The sequence below is a fragment of the Telopea speciosissima genome, chromosome 5 (genome assembly GCF_018873765.1).
Source record: "Telopea speciosissima isolate NSW1024214 ecotype Mountain lineage chromosome 5, Tspe_v1, whole genome shotgun sequence".
In the NCBI taxonomy this organism is placed as follows: Eukaryota; Viridiplantae; Streptophyta; class Magnoliopsida; order Proteales; family Proteaceae; genus Telopea; species Telopea speciosissima.
Window position 1 is genome coordinate 21329451 of NC_057920.1, and position 19092 is coordinate 21348542.

Below are 19092 nucleotides of genomic sequence, written 5' to 3' on the forward strand. Positions count from 1 at the left end.
AGTATATCTTCGATTTTTTATGATTATTTTGATGAGGTTACTGATATTTATGATCCTTTTTATGCTTATTGTGATCCATTTTTGATTGATTTTTCAAAGAATGACTGATGTTCTACATTGCAAACGGGAGAGAATGGACGGATTTATGGCCTGAGTTTTAATGCCTTCATTTTCCACTATCCCATGAGGGCAGATTTTTCTATTGGATATTTCTCAGTTGTGCTTAATTTCCATATTATTTCTCGCTTTACTAAAATTCATGGTCGAGTGTTTTCTGGTTCTGAAGCTATTTCTCAATTTACTGGCCATGGATTGAGATTTCTGTTGCTGCTCCTAACACTTTTTGTAGAGCTCATGACTCTTCATGATCCTCTTTGTTGATTATATCTAGTAAGCCCCTTCATCTCCTCCCTTGTCTTTATTCTTTCTTTTATGCATGCATTGAGGACATGCATGAATTAAGTGTGGGGGGGATGTTGGGCTTAATTGATAAATTTTGATTGTGGCAATAGTTTGGTGTTGTGCATACGTTCTTTGATTGAGAAGCAAGAGAAAGAGGGAATTAGGTGCCCTAGCATGCGAAATAATAAAAAATCCCTTTTCAAGGACGGTAATTGGTTTGTATCCGGTGATGGGGATTGTGTTTGAAAATATGAGCATTATTTCATTTGATGGCTAGATTTCTCTATGTGTTTTATGGACCCTTTGATCTTTTGGCTTGTAGTTGAGATCAATTTGTTTGTGGTAAGGCAAGGCATGAAAGTGAAAGTGAAAAAAAAAAAAAGAAAGAAAGGAACGTGGGATTTCTTGGGACTAGACATGGCACTGTGCCTCATGAAGCAGGGTGACTTGATCGAAATTCCTTGGAAGAAAACCCAAAAAAAAAAAAAAAAAAAAAAAAAAAACTCTTGCATCAATGTTTCAATGTCTTATGGATATATGCAAAAAACGAAGCTACTAAGTATTTGGGTGTCTGGTGTATGCTCCACCATGTCATTCAGAAAACAGTAGTGGAGTAGAAATAGAGTTTGTGGTTGAGAAAGAAAAAAAAAAAAAAAAACTTTTGCCTTAATGCCTGAAAAAAGAAAGTATGGTCAACAATACTTAATGCCTAAGTCTTTGGTTCCATCGATGCTATGAATGGTTTACTTGAAGGTGAGTAGTGTTCAGAAAATATAAGGAGATCCCTTGATCTTAATGAATGCTTGTTACTTGAATTGATGTGGAGTGATAAAATTCAAATGTGGGGGAACCTTTGGCTCCTTGATCTTTAGTTGAGCACTTTTTGGGATTATGTGCACTATCCTACTTATGCCATGATTAAAATTTGCAGCATTTATTTACAATTGAATTTTGGGTGTATATTCACTGCAAACATCCACGAGACAAAACTCGTCCACTAGGGGTAACCTAGGGGTTTAAAGGCTTGTTGCACATGCTAAGTGCAACCGTGATTCCTACGAAAATGAGTTACCACTTTTTGCATTCTAGATTAGTTTTTCTTTTGCTTTACTTGAGGACAAGTAACGTTTAAGTGTGGGGGAATCTGATGAGCACATTTATGTGTGAAATCTTAGGGCATAAAGCATACATTTTACCACATTGGACAAAGTTACTTCGATGCTTTCTTGTGCTTTTCAGGTTTTAGGTGAATTCTTGTGAAAATGGAGCAAAAGATGCTAAGAATAGTCGGAAGCGTCCAGGAGTCGAAAAAATCAAGTTTGGATTGAGCACTGAAAGAATCACGCCAATCAATCAAATTTGAATATGATTACAGTGGTCTCCTTAGCATAATTTTGAGGTGTTAATAGTATGGATGCGTAGCCTGTCGAGTCAGCTTCGTAACGGTTCAAACGGCACTTGATTCCGAGTTGAAACGAAGAAGTTACGGCCGTTTTCGTGGATAGGGGTTTATTTATAATTATTGATAATCGGCCGGGGATAAAGTAAAGCAAAAGTTTGGATTCTAGGGGCCTTAGCGCAATTATCAAAAGTTATCTTTCTGTCAGCCGAAAGATTCTATTTGGAAGGCTTTGGAGCAGTCCAACTTCAACTTGAGATATCTTGAGCTCCCGAACTCCAAATTGGACGAAATTTAGGTCTATTTTGGGTGATTTTTTCGTAAGGAATACAACAGTGAGGCCCATATAAGCATCCCATGCTCCACGTTTTTTAAAGGACAGATTTGACATTTCATTAATTATGAGTGGAATCCTAGTCATCACCCTTGCTCTCTCTCTCCTCCAACTTTTCAAGGGCACTTTTGGAATTCTACTTGGGATAGATTTCTTTTGAAAGATATTCTCTCATCTATGGAAGGTTGAAAATTCAAAGATGCCTTGATCTCATTGCTTGGAGAAGACACCTACAAAGAAAAGGAAGCACAAGTTAGATTTAGAAAGTTACTTTTTAATAAATAGAAAGTTTATGTATCTAGGATTCTTTTCTCTCCCACTTTCTATTTTTCTTGGGATTCAAGGCATTGTAAAGGAGGAAGGAGAAGAGAATATTCTCTTTTCTTAGGGAATATTTCTCCTACCCCCTTGCCCTTTGGGTTGTGATAAGTTAGTTTTAGTTTAGTGTTAATTCAGTTTTTAGTTCAATTAATTAGTGAAATTTCTTCTTCTCTTCTTCTAGTTTTTGGTTTTCTAAGTTCTAGTTTGATTTCATGCTTTCAATTCTATGGTTGTAATGCTTTTGATTTATGCTTTAATTTTATGTCTTCAATATTGTTGTAATAATTCTAGTTTAGTTTCAAGCTTTCTAGTCTAAGTTCCTAAGTTGATGACAAGACTTGGAGATTTAGAAGAGGAAGCCATGCAAGGTTTGTTCAAGTATCCAGGTTTTTACTCTCTAAACTCTTAAACTCATTTTCCCTCTCTTCTTCCATCTCATTCTTCTTCTTCTTCTCCCTCTATTTCTTTTATTTTTTTTATGTGGTTGTGGTGTGTGGCTGCAATTTATCCCTTCCAATCCGCGTTAGTTTGATAGGTTAGATGGATATGCGTTAGGACGCCAATTTAATTCATGCCAATTTAATTCGTTAGATGCTTGTGAGTTAGGATGTGTTAATTTGTTAGTTTAATTAGTTTAATTTAACACTTTAATTTGGTTCACTTTGCATTACTTTAAAGTGAGTAAAATAGGGTGGCGTATATCTCCTCGTGTTCTACCCGTAGCTACGATTGGCCCGTACGCTTGCGGTATTATTTTAACTCAAACAGGGTGCTAATTGATAGTAACACCTTCAAAGTATGACCCAAGTGAAGTCTCCTAATAGAATTTAAACATGTATGGAGAAGACTTGACCAACTTAAGCAACCTTCCATGTAAATCCACAAACATGAAGCTGGGTGTTTAGATTCCCAAATTAGAGATGGCGTTGGCAGAAAAATCATGCTAAGGAAGGAGAATCAAGGAAGGATTCATGGAAAGGGGAAGAAGTTACCTTATGGTAGTTGCTGCTTTTTACTGTTTTATTTCATGTACAGCCATGTCGGCTATGATAGGGATAATTCTGTCCAAGTAAGTTTAATTCCTTATTATAAATGTATGACTTAGGGTCTGCCTTAGACCATCCAAGCATTCACTCCTAATTCTAATCTCTCAACAGTGCACATTAATTAGGATAGGATTATTTGTGCAATACATGTGCTTTTATTTTAAAAAAATAAAATTTTTCCATTTTTGTTAACTCTTTCAAAGCTAGATAATAAACATGAAAATCAATATTCCTACCAGATATTTTATTTTATTTTTTTTGGTAATGACCCAGTGGAGATTAGAAAACTATATAGATGATGATTTTGCATTTGGGCAACAATATTAGAGTAAGGGTCAATTTGAATTCTCAAGCACATGATTTGCTGAAATCATCGGTTTTAGCTCATGAAAAGTTAATTTGAATTCTCAAGCACTAAATGAATTGCTGAGATTATTTGAATTCTTCAAGCACTACATGATTTGCTGAGATTGTCGTAGATACAAAGAGAGAATTGCTAACTTATTCAGATAATGAAAAGGACTTATAATGAAGGAATGAGATCGTCTTAGATACAGAAAGAGAATTGCTACCTTATTCAGATAATCAAAAGCAAAATTACTTATAATGAAATAAGCAATGATAGTAATATCTTCAGCAACAAAAGAACCCATAGTCGCAACTTCCATTGCACTATGACACCCAACCCCAATTACTTATAATGAAATAAGCAATGATAGTAATAGCTTCAGCAACAAAAGAACCCAAAGTCGCAACTTCCATTGCTCTATGACACCAACCCCAAATACTCATCAAATTCACATAGTAAATGCTTTATACGAATAGCATTTATAACTCATATAAATGCTATTCATACAAGTTAATAATTCCCCCCCCCCCCTTCACCAACCCGGTTAGAGTGTGTTGTCCAAAAGAAAAATAGCTGGCTCGGATTTTGCTGCATAACCAAACTTAAATATACTGTACTTCCTGTACACCCCAGTAAGCTTCCCTGTTCCAGCTTTCTGATGGAAAGCAACCATCAACTTTGAGCACTCCCTACATGACAGAAGAACCATAACTTAGTAAATGAGGCATCTCTTGATTTCATGAATATTGAAATTTGTCTAGAAAAGAAAAGAGGGTCTACTCACAGGAGCTGAAATTCTGTATAATTTGTATGCCACTCGCTGGTCTTGGTCCATTGCCTAGTCCTGTTAAGAGTACATTGAGAAGTGTAGATTGCAGCAGCAGCTAACAAAGATGGAGGGAACCTGAGCATTTCACACTCCACCAGGCAAAGCTCAATCATGAAGAAGGACAGAAGCTCGAGCTGGCCCCCAAAGTCATATTAGAACACTTCATTATAAAGATTTTTGCCTAGAGATCAACTTCTAAACAATATGTTACTAACCTTCTTGTCAGATTGAGCTGCTTTGAGGAATCTCCTCATGAACACATATGGGGTTGGAACAGACATATTGAACTGTAATGTGTTTACCATCAATTTCTCCTGCGACCATGGGAAGAAGCATTGATTCAGAAAACAAAAAGAACCATCCAGTTGATCATGATTGAAGGGAAGAAAAAAAAAAGTACCATTTCAAGAACTTCTTTCCTAGTGTAGGCTTTGTCAGATATTAAGATAAAATCCTCCACAGCAGGAACAGAAACCTCTTCATACTTGCATGCTAAGAGCATGGCTGTAACTCCAACCAACTGAAGCTTCTTCCTCACCACTGTTTGTTGTGCTAAGAATCTGTCTATAAGATTGACAGTGAGGAATAAAGTCTCATCCATGAGCTCGAACTTGTAGTGTACCTATGGATTTGATTGAATAAATAAGTAATCTTGGGTTTTCTATCAAGAATCTTGATTCAGTAGCCAACAGGGTGTGCTTCAACAAACTACAATCATGGGTTTTGCCAACAAATTTCTAGGAATCAGGCAATTAATACAATACCTCTATAAGCCAATCAATGAGGATAGCCCTCATCTTCTCGTTGATGTCAAACTGCTGCACCATATAGTTCAGAGAGACACAGCTAGAACTCTGCAAACAGAATGAGATCCATTAGTATCTCAAAGTAACCCTGTCCGAGTATTTTGGTACTGCCTAGCATAATTCCCCAAAACTTGACCATCCACTGCCAATTTGTATGCACTCTCACTGACCAGGCTACTACAATCGAACATAACTATCAATCAATAAGCACGAGGAATTGCAATTCAGTTTTCCATTTTGCTACTGATGACTGGAATAATGCAGTTTATGATAAGAATAAGATCAGACAATTGAATGAATAACTGGATGGTGGAAATTATGACATGATTAAGATCAGTTTACACCCAGTTTTATTTGAAGATATGCTCAAATGGATTGGTAGATTCCCAAATAGTTGTTCTAGTAGTTCACCACAGAGAGTAGAGAATTTAATCATATACCAACTTTCTCTACAAGTTAGAGAAGGTGCAAAACCAGAAGTGTACAACCATGGAACTGAGCTCTTTCAATAATAATACAAGATTGTTCTTCACCTCAGCTTTTCTGTAGTGGGCATAAATGTCTTCAACATAATCAACAACCGCGAGTGGGTTCTTCGAATCACAGCTGTCAATATCTGTAACCGGGTTCACTGTTATGTCCTCCATGTCGACCTCCTCCTACAGAAAATCATCACACCATGATTTCTTCCTTTAATGGGTGACAAAACTCATTTCAGAATTAATTAAAAAGAAGAAGTGTTAGTTTTAGTTCAAGAGAAAGGTCTAACAAACCATCTGATAAATCTCATCCAACATAGCTTCTGTGTGCTTCACAAACATCGGAACAGGAAAGTCATTAGTCCCCTTGTAATCATCATCATCCACATCAATTACAGTAAAATCATCTGATGCAGTTGCATTTGTAAGAGATGGGATTGGCCTAGCTTCCTGTTATTTCATAGTCCAAGAAAAAACTCAATTAAACATGTAATTATAAAAGTGGATATTGTAATTCTTGTTTTCCCTACAAAGCAAGTACCTCAAGACGAGGCTGCTGCTGCTTGGTTGCCATTTCTGCTGCAAATTTCCTAAACAGACAGAGAGAAATCAATCATGAAGGCTTGATCATGAATTTTGATGGGAATTACAAAATTTTCTATTCAATATTTTCCAACCTTGTCATTGGCCTAGGAAGTGGAATAGGGGGGTTCTTATCACAGGCGGTCTGTTTTCTGATTGAAATAGAACAGTATTAGTAAATAAATTAAATTATAAGAAAATATATAAGATTGATGAAATATCAGATTAGAGGTTTAGAAATTACTCTGAGACGCATCTTTTGTTGGCTGTACATGGGTACGGAGGAGCTCCCACAAAATCCCGATTAATGTTGCTTAAAGCTCTTCGATTGTGTCCAATCTCTCGAACGAATTTCCCACCCCCCATCCGTAGAGCATCTTTCCAATTCAATAAAATCGAAATTCTTTCAGAAATCATGGTTTGACAGCTAAATAAATATATATGGTTTCAAAACCGGAGCTGTTCAACCAATGCTCCCAAGAAAAAAATTTCAAATCTGATCGAATTACCTTGGAAATTTGCTGGCCTAGCCAAACCCGGATTGTTCTCATCTGATCCAACCATATTGATTATCTACAAGAAAAATCCACGAGACGAAAAGAACCTAATTCAGACCACCTTCAAAGTTCATAAACCCATAAACCCTAGATACCCAGATAGCGATAAGCAGGAAGGCAATCAAAAAGAAAGGTCAAACACACAAAACCCAGACGGCAAATTCACAAATATTATCTCATAAGAACAATGATCCAGAAACCTACAGCGACCCTTCTACCAATCTGTGGGTTTTCGATGAACAAGCCAAGTTCCAGCCTTCCAGGGTCGATATTGATCATCCACCGGAATTTCCCAACTCCTAACGCGAAGAAGAGAGGGGACTACACAGAGGACTCCATTGAAATAATCAATGGAGGAATTTGTCTTAAATTCTCGTCTCTTCTTTCTATAATCTTTGGTGTCTTGGGTTTTTGCTCAAGAAGGAAAAAAAAAGAAACACAAAAAGAAAAAAGAAAACGATAAGAATACCATAAATAGCGGATATATGTCCGCAGATACCCTTTTTTTTTTAAACGCAACGGCTAGTGAATGCTTACCGTTGGATCTTTTGAAAAGTCACGTTGGTCTGCGTGGTCTTAACGGTTATATCTCTGCGCGTGCTTTTAAAATTTTAATTTCTCTCACCTTACCCTTTAATTTAACTATGTAGTTATTGGGGGTTACTTGGTTTTAAGTACACAAGTTAACGTTCAACTTCAACTAACAATGAAATATTTAAGGGAAGTTCTATCAAAAAAATGAAAAAAATATTTAAGGGAAGAAGATTGCTATCTGATTGCAAGGCCTCCGCTCTGATAACTAAACATAAAAGTGAGTAAAAGTACAAAAAAATATTTAAGGGAAGAAGATCGCTATCTGATTGCATGGCCTTCGCTCTGTCAACTAGACATAGAAGTGCATAAAAGTATCACGCTCCATTAAAAATCTGGCATCGAATCGAACCTCAATTATGTCCAATAGAAGAGGTAGGGAGGGTTTGGATGCTGATGAATGGGAAGAGACTTAACAGGCACTTGCAAAAAGAAATAATAAGGTAATTAAAGATTTGAATACCAACGATCAGATGCATGACCTGCCAACTTGATAGCTGTTTCAAATCCATCTAACTATGTACGAAAGCGGTAGCGATACGATCTCCTCCTTGAACGGAACTTCCATCCAAGACTTGGCCAGCGCACATGCAATGATCTTTTCCAATATAAAATCAGAAACATTGATTGAACATCCATGCAAGTCATGTTAGAGGTGGGATCCCATGGAACGGGAACTCGTACATTCTCATATAAGACTGGAACCAAGCTCATCATTGGAACGATGGATTCCACATGATAGATGCCATCTGAGCGGTTCACATCCATTGTCTTACGTTCTCGTATAAGAATGGAAACCCAGCTCGTCATGGGAACGATGAGTTTTTTTTTTTAATGAAAAGGGAGCGTTGAGTTACTTAACCCAAAAAAAAAGCAACCGGTTGGAAAATCAGAGCCCACCGATCTAATTTGGAATAGCTCTATGTGGGGCCATAATTGATCTGACTAGCCGATTAGAGGTATTTTATACAAAAATAAGGTTGTATGAGCGTTACATATTAAACTAACTCTAACAATAAATGGTTTTTCCTTCCAAGCTCTGGAAAGCAAATTTTTTTATAGGAATTTCCAGACAGTAGAACCTGGCAGTAGCAGAGAACAGCTCCGTAGTGTAGCACGCAGTTTCTTAAAGAAGCCGTTAGCCATCTGTCGAGGATAATTTGACTTTTCTTTTGGACATTTCAAGCTTCTTCTTTCAGATCTCATCCAAAATTATTAAAAAAGAACGGTGACCTCTCTATCATACACGTGGTCAATCATTCAAAATTTTAGATAGCAACAGAAACCGTTCGATAAGTGGGCCATCTTTTCCGATGAGGATCGTTTAATCTTGATCTTAACCTTCAAATAGTTGTTGTAAAAAAAATAAAAAATAAAAAAAAACGTTCAAAGCGGTAAATTTGGTAGGGGCGTTGGTGCCTGGTGGATCAATTCGGTGGGCCTCAAGTTCCCTGATCCTCATCGATATGATAGACGGTAGGTAGGAATAGACTGACTCAATGGGCCCAATCACGTGAAAGGAAATGAGCATCTTGAGCCCACCCTGGACTATTTCATACGTAATATGTAAAATACAATTTTTATTTAGATTCCGTTTGATTATAAGCATGGTTGGAAAATCGGGTTTTGACTGGGCGAGTCGTTCAAATCGAGTCAAAATTTTGGAAAATCTGATCAAGAGTTATGTACACTCTAGACTAGGTCAGGGTAAACAATGACGAGGCTGAGTCCTAAATCACCTGAGCTAAGACTCGATATTTTTACCTGAATCATAACAAACTCGACGAGTTTAGTCATTTTTTAAAAAACAATGAAGTCAGTTCACTTAGAAACTGAGTTGAGTAAACTACCAAATTTGTATTTTAAAACAGTAAGAAACCCTCAACTCTTCGACTCCCTTTCTGTTCAATGGTATAAACTCAAAATGCATTAATACGTGATTCTTTATTTTATTTGGTTTTTCCCATATTTTTTACTAATTTAGACATATTTATTGTATTAAAAATAAAAAAAGTGACTTGTCTTGATCGGGTTTGACAAGACTAGTTAGAAAACCTGGTTTTCCAACTATTTACAAGAGAATTAAATGGAAGAGAAGTGAAAATTTCAAAGTTGAAAAGGAAACTTTTGTAATTATTAGCTCACATATTTATACCATTAATTTTAAATTATTATTTATTTAATTATTAAAATTTATTTTATTAGATTTAAAAATAAAAATAAAAACCAAATCAAAAAATATAATTACTAAATATAGTAAGAAATTTAACTAATTTATTCAAGATAAATAATGATTACAAAAAACTTTCTTTCTTAGGTTTGTAATTTTTCAACCTTTTCTTCCATTTAATTCACCTTTCGTCTCGTATAGAAGTGGGAATTTCTTCTCCACTTGTGACGTGTGATCTCATGTCATCATTAGATTCTCACCTCCTACTTGAGAAATCGAAATTACCACTATCTAAAATAGAACCAAGGGTATTATTATTCAGGAGAACATCAGAAAGAGGTACAAGTGAAACATTGGGAGTTCTAAGTAGGGCTACAAATCCCTAAGGGGTGGACGACAATTGAAGGAGGTGTTGTCATTCATCCTGAAGAGCAAGGAAGTATACACGACCTAGAGAGGAAAATGGATCCATGAGGAGGATCTAGCTGTAAATGGGTGCATAAAGTATCGCTTAACACCATAGGGAACTACATCAATTACCAATTTTGACAATGCTCGACAAAGATGTGATATTGCCCACAGGTATAAGGAGGAAGGGGATTGTAGGTTGCGAGTTCATCCGGCAACTTTTCGAAGTATTGTAATACTTAGTGACATAATCAGAATTTTGTTGTAGCTGTTGTAGAGCGACAATAATGTGTTCAAGAGAAAATATCCGAGAGCCATTTGATGGCGAGAAACTATTATGTAAATCCTTCAAAATGGTTGTGACTGAATCAACATATATGGATCCAGATCCTCTACGGCGCAGGTGCCCGTCCGGCCTGTGCTGCCCCCGCTCGGGCAGGGGAGAGGCGGTCATGGCATGCAGTCCTGTGTCTGCACAGCATAGGCCGGACAGTGCAACGCGCCGTAGAGGATCTGTTTCCTAATCAACATACAAAACAAAGGTGCCAAGTCATGGTGGATGGACCCAATCTTGTTCTTGGCTGTAAAAACCATGATCATGGTCCGACGCCAGGTGATACCGCCAATTAAGAGATGACTAGCAAGATCAGTTCTTAGTTCTTGGGTTGTCGAGATGAAGAAAAATGGATTTGCGACTCCATCGGTAGGGTTGATGATGGTGCCATATTCGGTAGTGGTCATAGAGGCTGACAAAATCATGTTGAGCAGGAGATGGGCTCGATTTGATGGAAATAATAAGGGCTGGTATGTGGGAGTTGGGCTCAGTTTAGCGTTGTGCTTAAAAAAAATGCCTGTCGTGCTGCTACCACCTGCTCTTAAGTAATTTATTCAAGATAGATAATGATTACAAAAAAATTCTTTCTTAGATTTGTAATTTTCAACCTTTTCTTCCATTTAATTCACCTTTCGTTTCGTACAGAAGTGGGAATTTCTTCCCCACTTGTGACGTGTGATCTCATGTCATCATTAGATTTTCACCTCCTATTTGAGAAATCGAAATTACCATTATCTAAAATAGAACCAAGGGTATTATTATTCGGGAGAACATCAAAAAGAGGTACAAGTGAAACATTGGGAGTTCTAAGTAGGGCTACAAATCCCTCGGGGGTGGACGACAATTGAAGGAGTTGTTGTGTCTCATCCTGAAGAGCAAGGGAGTATACAAGACCTAGAGAGGAAAATGGATCCATGAGGAGGATCTAGCTATGAATGGGTGCATAAAGTATCGCTTAACACCATAAGGAATTACATCAATTACCAGTTTTGACAATGCTTGGCAAAGGTGCGATATTGCCCACAGGTATAAGGAGGAAGGGGATTGTAGGTTGCGAGTTCATCCAGCAACTTTTCGAAGTATTGTAATACTTAGCGACATAATTAGAATTTTGTTGTAGCGATTGTAGCGCGACAATAATGTGTTCAAGAGCAAATATCCGAGAGCCATTTGATGGCGAGAAACTATTATGTAAATCCTTCAAAATGGTTGTGACTGAATCAACATGGATCTAGATCCTCTACGGTGCAGCTGCCCGTCCGGCCTGTGCTGCCCCAGCTCGGGCAAGGTACTCGGGCAGGGGTAAGGCGGTCATTACATGCAGTCCTATGTCTGCACAGCACAGGCCGGACGGGGCAGCGCGCCATAGAGGATCTGTTTCCTAATCAACATACAAAACAAAGGTGCCAAGTCATGGTGGATGGAGTTCAGCAGCCCGGATAGGACCATGTTGTTGACCCGAAGCCAGGAGGCATATTATGGATCAGTGAGAGGTGGCTTAGAGATGGCCCCATCAATGAACCCAATCTTGTTCTTGGCTGTAAAAACCATGATCATGGTCCACGCCAGGTGGTATCGCCAATTAAGAGATGACTAGCAAGATCAGTTCTTAGTTCTTGGGTTGTTGGGATGAAGAAAAATGGATTGGCGACTCCATTAGTAGGGTTAATGATGGCACCATATTCGGTATTGGTCATAGAGGCTGACGAACTCATGTTGAGGAGGATATGGGCTCCCCCCCCCCCCCCCCCCCCCCCCCCCCCCCCCCCCCCCCCCCCCCCCCCCCCCCCCCCCCCCCCCCCCCCCCCCCCCCCCCCCCCTGATCTCCCCCCCCCCCCCCCCCCCCCCCCCCCCCCCCCCCCCCCCCCCCCCCCCCCCCCCCCCCCCCCCCCCCCCCCCCCCCCCCCCCCCCCCCCCCCCCCCCCCCCCCCCCCCCCCCCCCCCCCCCCCCCCAACAACCCCTCTCCAACCCCCCCCCCCCCCCCCCCCAACCTCTCCACCCTTTCCCCCCCCCCCTCCCCCCCCCCCCCCCCCCCCCCCCCTCCCCCCTCCCCCCACTCTCCCCTCTCCCCCCCCCCCCCCCCTCCCCCCCCCCCCCCCCCCTCCCTCCCCCCCCCCCCCCCCTCCCCCCCCCCCCCCCCCCCCCCCCCCCCCCCCCCCCCCCCCCCCCCCCCCCCCCCCCCCCCCCCCCCCCCCCCCCCCCCCCCCCCCCCCCCCCCCTTTTCTTCCCCCCCCCCCCCTAAGGAAATAGTAAGGGTTGGTTTAGTAAAAAAGCTTTGATGACAAGTGGGGTTGGAATTGGTAGGAGTAAATACAAAGAGAAAGGCTGGTGGTTGTTTATGGGAATGTCAAGTGGGGGCTAGGGGAGAATAAGGAGAATAGGAAGAATGGGAGCTGCGACAGATTGAGGTTTGCACATAAAGATTGTAGGTGGGTTGTGGGAGGGGTGGTGATTTGCTTACGGGTTGTAGGGGCGAAATCGTAACAAATATAAGGGAAGTCAATGATGTAATAGCAAGAGCAATAATGCAAATCACCACATCAAGGACGAAGAGAGATCATTAGTCGCAGTGAGCTGAGGGCTGCAAGGCAGTGGGTGTTGGAGTGCTCAATGTAGGAGGCTACAGTGGATCCTGGTAGGGGCAACAGTAACAGAACCATGCAAAACTTAGATCCCTACGATCGGTGCGATGGCAACAACGGTGGTGGTGGCAGGTTGATTCTCTAAACACAGAAGTGTGGATCATTGTATATTGGATCTGATACCATGTAGAACCTCATTTCATTATCAATGTGTGTATATGTACAAAGTGATGGAGAATATTTCTCCTCAATCTAAGTTAACCGATTTCTTAATTGAAGGTAATCAAATCTACAGTTAACTAGTCAACAAGAGATAAAGATTACACGTATGAAGGGAGAAGATACAAAGGAAACAACTAATACGAATTCTGTTAGTAATTTTTCAATTACCACAAAGAAGCATGAGATGCCTTTTTACGTGATCCACTTCTTGTATCCTGTCAAAGGTTAATTGCACATTTCTCAATTAATTATCTATGGAAAATGTTCTTTTGGGGGGGGGGGGCAGGCCATGTCCAGACACAGTGGGGAGCGAAATGACCACCCCGGCCCCATAAAAGGCAGAATTTTTGCCCCCAAGATGCCAACGCATGTGCTCTCATTAGCTATCGAGCGGGCGTGGCCCTTGCGCTTCCGTAATTATATATATGGTATAGTTTGGATCAGCCACGTGCTAAAATTCATTTAAAAAAATAATTATTTATCTGCCTCGTTGACATATTTTCTTATATTAATATCTAGTTTTTGTCGATTATTTTTTGAAAAATTTTGAATTTCCTTTAATATAATGTTTTTGGAGAAAATCTAGCACGCTCATTTTTTTCCATGTGGAAGAATGACCTGAAAAATTCTATCAATTTTCTAATTGAAATCATTGCATGGAACTTCTTGGTAACATATAAGCAAGAGAAGTTTTAAGACTTGCATGAATATTAATATGAGTTTAGGAGAGAGAGTGTCTGCAGCGGCTAGGGTTTCCCCTAGGGTTTTTCATGAAGGGGGTGGTGAATCATCAACGGCGGCAGGGATGGACGCCCTGGAACCACCGGACATCAGCGGAGGGCCTGCCCAGGATGGTGCTACTCGAGTGGAGGCCCCAGCCACCGACCCTGTGGCCCTTCCTAGATCCTTTGCAGCGGCTGTGCGTGCAAAGAAGCCTCTTCCAAACATGGATATCCTTCCTCAACCAGTGAAAGAAGGCAATATGACAAGAATCAAGATCCCCCAAGCTGCATATGAGGAACAGATCGATCGCCTGAGATTTTCTCTGATCGAAAGACTGAATTTTCATTTCCTCTCAATGAATGATGTGCGCAAATACATATGAGAGTCCTGGGTTTTATCTGGTTCGGTGGATCTGAAAACCCTAGGGAAAGGGTTTATTCTGTTTACGTTTAGCCTTGAAGCGGATTTGACCATGGTTTGGCATCATGGACCTTTTCGAATTGAGGGACAGCTTCTCCGTTTCCAGCGTTGGTGCCCTGATTTCAACGTGGATACGCAGCAGATCACCCACCGCCTAACATGGATTCGTTTCTCTAATCTTCCATAGGATTATTGGCACGATGACATCCTCTTCTCTATTGCTAATGCGGTGGGATGGCCAACGAAAATTGATAGGAAGACCAAGGACTCCCATTATGGTCACTTTGCAAGGGTGTGTGTCGATGATGAAACCCTTCCTAGGGTTACAAAAGTGCTGGTTGAGCGGGAACAGCTTGGATCTGCTGAGTTCTTTCTTTTCAAACAACAGGTGGTGTTTGAGGATCCTCCAACATGTTGTCTTGAGGGAAAGAAATATAGACATCGAGCAGAGGCATGCCCAAACCGATCATAGGAAGCCAGGGTTGAACCTTCAATTCCAAGTGCAAAATATGTTGATGGTAATGCCGGAGCAGCCCATAAAACCAGACGAAGGAGAAACAGGCGTGCTGCCCCACCCACGCATGAGACTACGGATGATGTGAGTGGGGATCATGGGGCAGGGGATGTGAATCCAGGCACTGTGGAGACAACCCAACCTGCGGTGGAAGATACTCCAATCAGCTCGACAGCCTTGGTGGTACATGATGAACAGGAAGTAGGAAGCAAGGAAAACACTGATGCATCGAACAATGTGGCTATGGTTGGGGGCACTATTGAGGTGGTCTTGGGATGCCCAAGCCCGATTGGCACCCAGGAAGGCACCCCAGAGGGGGTGAGTTTGCAGGGGGATAACCCTGTACCTTTAATAGACCGTGAAGGACAGGTGGCATGCCAAGACCCATCGATAACTATAACAGCGTTTGATGAGATCAGACAAGTGGATGCAGCTCTTATAGGTACTTTTACGCCGATTACCAAAAGATCGGGTAAACAGCCTTTGAAGGTGCGGAACATGCCAAGGCGCGCCGCAAGAGGGGATTCAAAATCTAGTAATTTACAATGAAGCTAGTGTTTTGGAATTTACGTGGTATATTGAACAGTCGAACTAGGGCTGCTTTGAAGATTCTAGTTAATTCTCAAAATCCTGATGTGATATGCATTGCAGAGCTTATGGTTTTGCCTAGTAAATTCCCTAAGCTATTTTTTTAGCGCTTGGGGTTCAGTGTGGATTTTATTCACAATGAGAGAGTGGGGAAGAATCCAAATCTATGGATAGTCTGGAGGAATTCATTTTCTAAGCAGGTGGTCTATAGCACTTCTGATCAGCAAATCACGGTGTTCATGGATGTGAGGGGAGAATTTTTTTTTCTTTCGGCAATTCATGCAAGTAGCTTTCGTGCTCGAAGGAGAGACCTATGGGTGGATCTTTCGAGCCAGCCTATTTCAGCGTTGCCTTGGATTGTGTTGGGGGACTTCAATGCAACCCTGCTGGTGTCTGAGAAAAGGGGACCTGGTACTTTTCATACAGGGTCAGTGATGGACTTTGCGGCCTTTTCGGACTCTGCAGCTCTCTTTCCATTACCGTCTAAAGGGAATAAATTCACCTGGAGCAACAATAGAAAGCGAGGTAATGCTACTGCAACCATGCCTGGCTGGATCGTTATCATGATGTGTACCAGCGGGTACTACTGAGGTCTGTGTCGGATCACTCCCCTATTGTGGCTTTTTCTAACTCTGTACCAAAGCCTGTGAACTGCCCTTTCAGGTTGTAACATTTTTGGTTGGAACATAAGGATTTTGCCACTATGGTGTGCCAGTCCCAGAGCGATTATGTGTCAGGCTCTCCTTTTTATGTAGTCACTCAGAAGTTAAAAAGATTGAAAGCAAGCCTTAGAGTTTGGTCCAGAGCTACCTTCCCTAATGTTAATATAGAGGTAGATCAAGCAAGAGCTGCGCTGGAGGATGCCCAAGAGATCATGGAGATGGTGGGATGCACGGAGTACCTTATTCAGTGCGAATGCCAAGCCAAATAGGAGTACATCAATGCAATCACACTGCAAGAAAAATTATGGTCAAAAAAGTCCAGAATCCGGGTTCTCACCTATGGTGATCGCAACACAAGATTCTTCCACCTGGCAAATAAGAGCAAGCGCTCCAAGAACTTCATTCGAGTCTATAAAAAGGCGGATGGGACTGTTCTTAATGATGGACCCTAAATCAGCACCTATGTCACGGAGTTCTATGAAGCTTTTCTTAAGAGAGTGACTACTGAAGCACAACCGGAGATTCTATCTTGCATCCCTACGATAATCTCTGCAGGTGACAATGCCTCTCTTACGGCAGTTTCAAGCAGGGAGGAGATTAAAGTTGTAGTCTTTGACTTGGATCCAGATAGTGCGCCTGGCCCGGATGGGTTCCCAGGAGCATTTTACAAATCTTGCTGGGATATTATTGAGAGAGATGTGTGTCGTGCAGTCTCCAATTTTTTCGTTGATGGCATCATCACCAAGGGGGTCAACAGTAATTTTATTACACTCATCCCATAAGTAGAGGAGGCTCTTATTCTTGACATCGGCCTATCTGTGTAGGTAATTTTCTCTATAAGCTGATTCCAAAAATTCTTGCTACCCGCTTGTCAAGCTTTCTCCCTAGGCTGATCTCAGAAGAATAAGGTGCTTTCCAGAAGGGGAAAGTCATTTTCTCCAACATTTGTGTGGCATCTGAGCTTACTAATTCTTTACATGTGAAGTCTTATGGTGGGGGGGATGGGTCTTAAACTGGACATTCAAAAAGCTTATGACTCCATGGAATGGGATTTTATGTTTGATGTAATGAGAAAATTTGGCTTCAACGACAAATGGGTCAACATGATTCATCAGCTACTTTCTTCTGCTAGACTCTGTATCCTCCTTAATGGAGGACCTGTCGGCTTCTTTGGTGTAGAGAGAGGACTAAGACAAGGTGACCCCCTGGCCCCCCTCCTTTTTATTATTGTTGAAGAAGTTCTGTGTAGGGGATTTGCATAATTAAAGTCCAACAAAAAGATCACTCCACTACAAGGTCCAAGAGGGGTGGCGGTCCCAACCCACCTCCTGTTTGCAGATGATGTGTTTCTTTTTGTCAAAGCAGGCATATGCTCAGTCCGCTGCTTGAAAGCATTCTTGGGGAAGTACCAAAAATACTTGGGCAATGTATAAATGTTCAAAAGAGCAAGATGTTTGTATGCCATGTGAGTGCTGCCAGAAAAACAAGAATTAGGGACATTATTGGTTTCTCTGATAGTAGTTTCCCTACCAGGTATTTGGGAATTGACATATTCAAAGGCAAGGTAAAAAAGGATGCAATAATGGCTCTGATGGACAAATTCAAAACCAAGCTAGCAAGTTGGAAGGGAAGATTAATCTCCATGGCAGGGAGAGTCCAGCTAGTAAGGTCTATTATTTCTAGTTTGCCAATCCACATCTTTTCAATTTATTGGTGGCCTACTTCACTAATAGCTTTAATGGAAAAGTGGATGCGCAACTTTATTTGGAGTGGTGACCCTGATGTTGCTAAGGGAATTACTGTTAAATGGGAAGCAACTTGTAAACCCCATGAGGAGGGCGGCCTTGGCATCAGGAAGCTTAGGGGGGTGAATAAAGCATTGCTTTGCCAGCTGTGCTGGGGTATCAAGTCGGACAGCAATCTTATGAGTAACTTTCTTTGAGCAAGGTTCACCTCAAGGGGCCTATTAAAACAACATTTTAATTCTCCATCTTCAATCTGGCTGCGAATTAAAAAAATGTGGGCTTTTGTTTCTGATCATGAATCATGGATTGTAGGTGATGGTACGCAAATTAACTTTTGGCATGACAGGTGGCTTGATGGAGATTTGGTTGCAGCCAGGACAGGGATTCAAGACCCGTGGGTGAAAAAGCTGCATTCTCCCCTAGCTAGCTTCATAAATAATGCCACTTGGTGCTTCCCCCAACTTGAGTCGCCTACCTTGCAACACATTTTTAATGATGCAGTGACCATAACCCTTCCAGCGACCCAGGCAAGTGACCAAAGAGTATGGACTCTATCTCAACAGGGAGACTTCACTGTAAAATCTGCGTGGGAGGGGCTTAGAAAAAAAGTCAATCACCCCTCCTGGCATGCAGTGGTGTGGGCAAGTTTCTTGCAGCCCCGCCATTCGATGTTCAGATGGCGCCTCTTCCAGGGAAAATTACCTACAGATGACATGGTTAACTAGCGAGGTGTCCCCATTGTCTCACGCTGCAACTTATGTTTGCATGTTTTTAAGTCCCAACAACATATTTTCCTTGAATGCCCACTCTCATTGAAGGTATGGCAGGGGTTCCTTACAATTTTCCAGAAGGCGTGGCCGGCTGTGAGCTCAATACCGAACTTATTCACATGGTGGAAAGACAAGGCGGCTTGCACCCCTCTACCGAAGGTATGGTTGGCGGGTTTTATTTTGGTACCTTACCAAATCTGGAATGAAAGAAACCTTAGGCGTTTTGAGGGGCAGGGGTAAACATCAAGTACCATCTTG

The 19092-nt window shown here is 41.3% G+C and overlaps 1 protein-coding gene across 1 annotated transcript; it reads right to left on the reverse strand.

Annotated features, from left to right (window-relative positions):
• Positions 1-4387: 4387 nt before the first annotated feature.
• LOC122661117 (G2/mitotic-specific cyclin-2-like) lies at positions 4388-7318 on the reverse strand. Its single transcript, XM_043856435.1, has 12 exons — positions 7305-7318; positions 7057-7120; positions 6792-6924; positions 6643-6699; positions 6507-6555; positions 6260-6415; positions 6020-6145; positions 5445-5534; positions 5081-5302; positions 4896-4994; positions 4636-4814; positions 4388-4540 (listed from the first exon to the last, which is right to left on the reverse strand). Exons 2-12 carry the CDS (start codon positions 7109-7111, stop codon positions 4396-4398), a joined length of 1311 nt encoding a protein of 436 aa, XP_043712370.1. The 5' UTR covers positions 7112-7120; positions 7305-7318; the 3' UTR covers positions 4388-4395.
• Positions 7319-19092: the final 11774 nt, after the last annotated feature.

What these genes read in the sequence shown, in the direction of transcription:
- LOC122661117 (XM_043856435.1), bottom strand. Translation starts at nt 7,111, where the DNA reads ATGGTTGGATCAGATGAGAACAATCCGGGTTTGGCTAGGCCAGCAAAT. An exon ending in AGCAGCAGCCTCGTCTTGAG is followed by an intron (nt 6,416 to 6,506) that starts GTACTTGCTTTG and finishes ATGAAATAACAG; the next exon opens with GAAGCTAGGCCAATCCCATC. An exon ending in GGAAAGAAGTTCTTGAAATG is followed by an intron (nt 4,995 to 5,080) that starts GTACTTTTTTTT and finishes CCATGGTCGCAG; the next exon opens with GAGAAATTGATGGTAAACAC.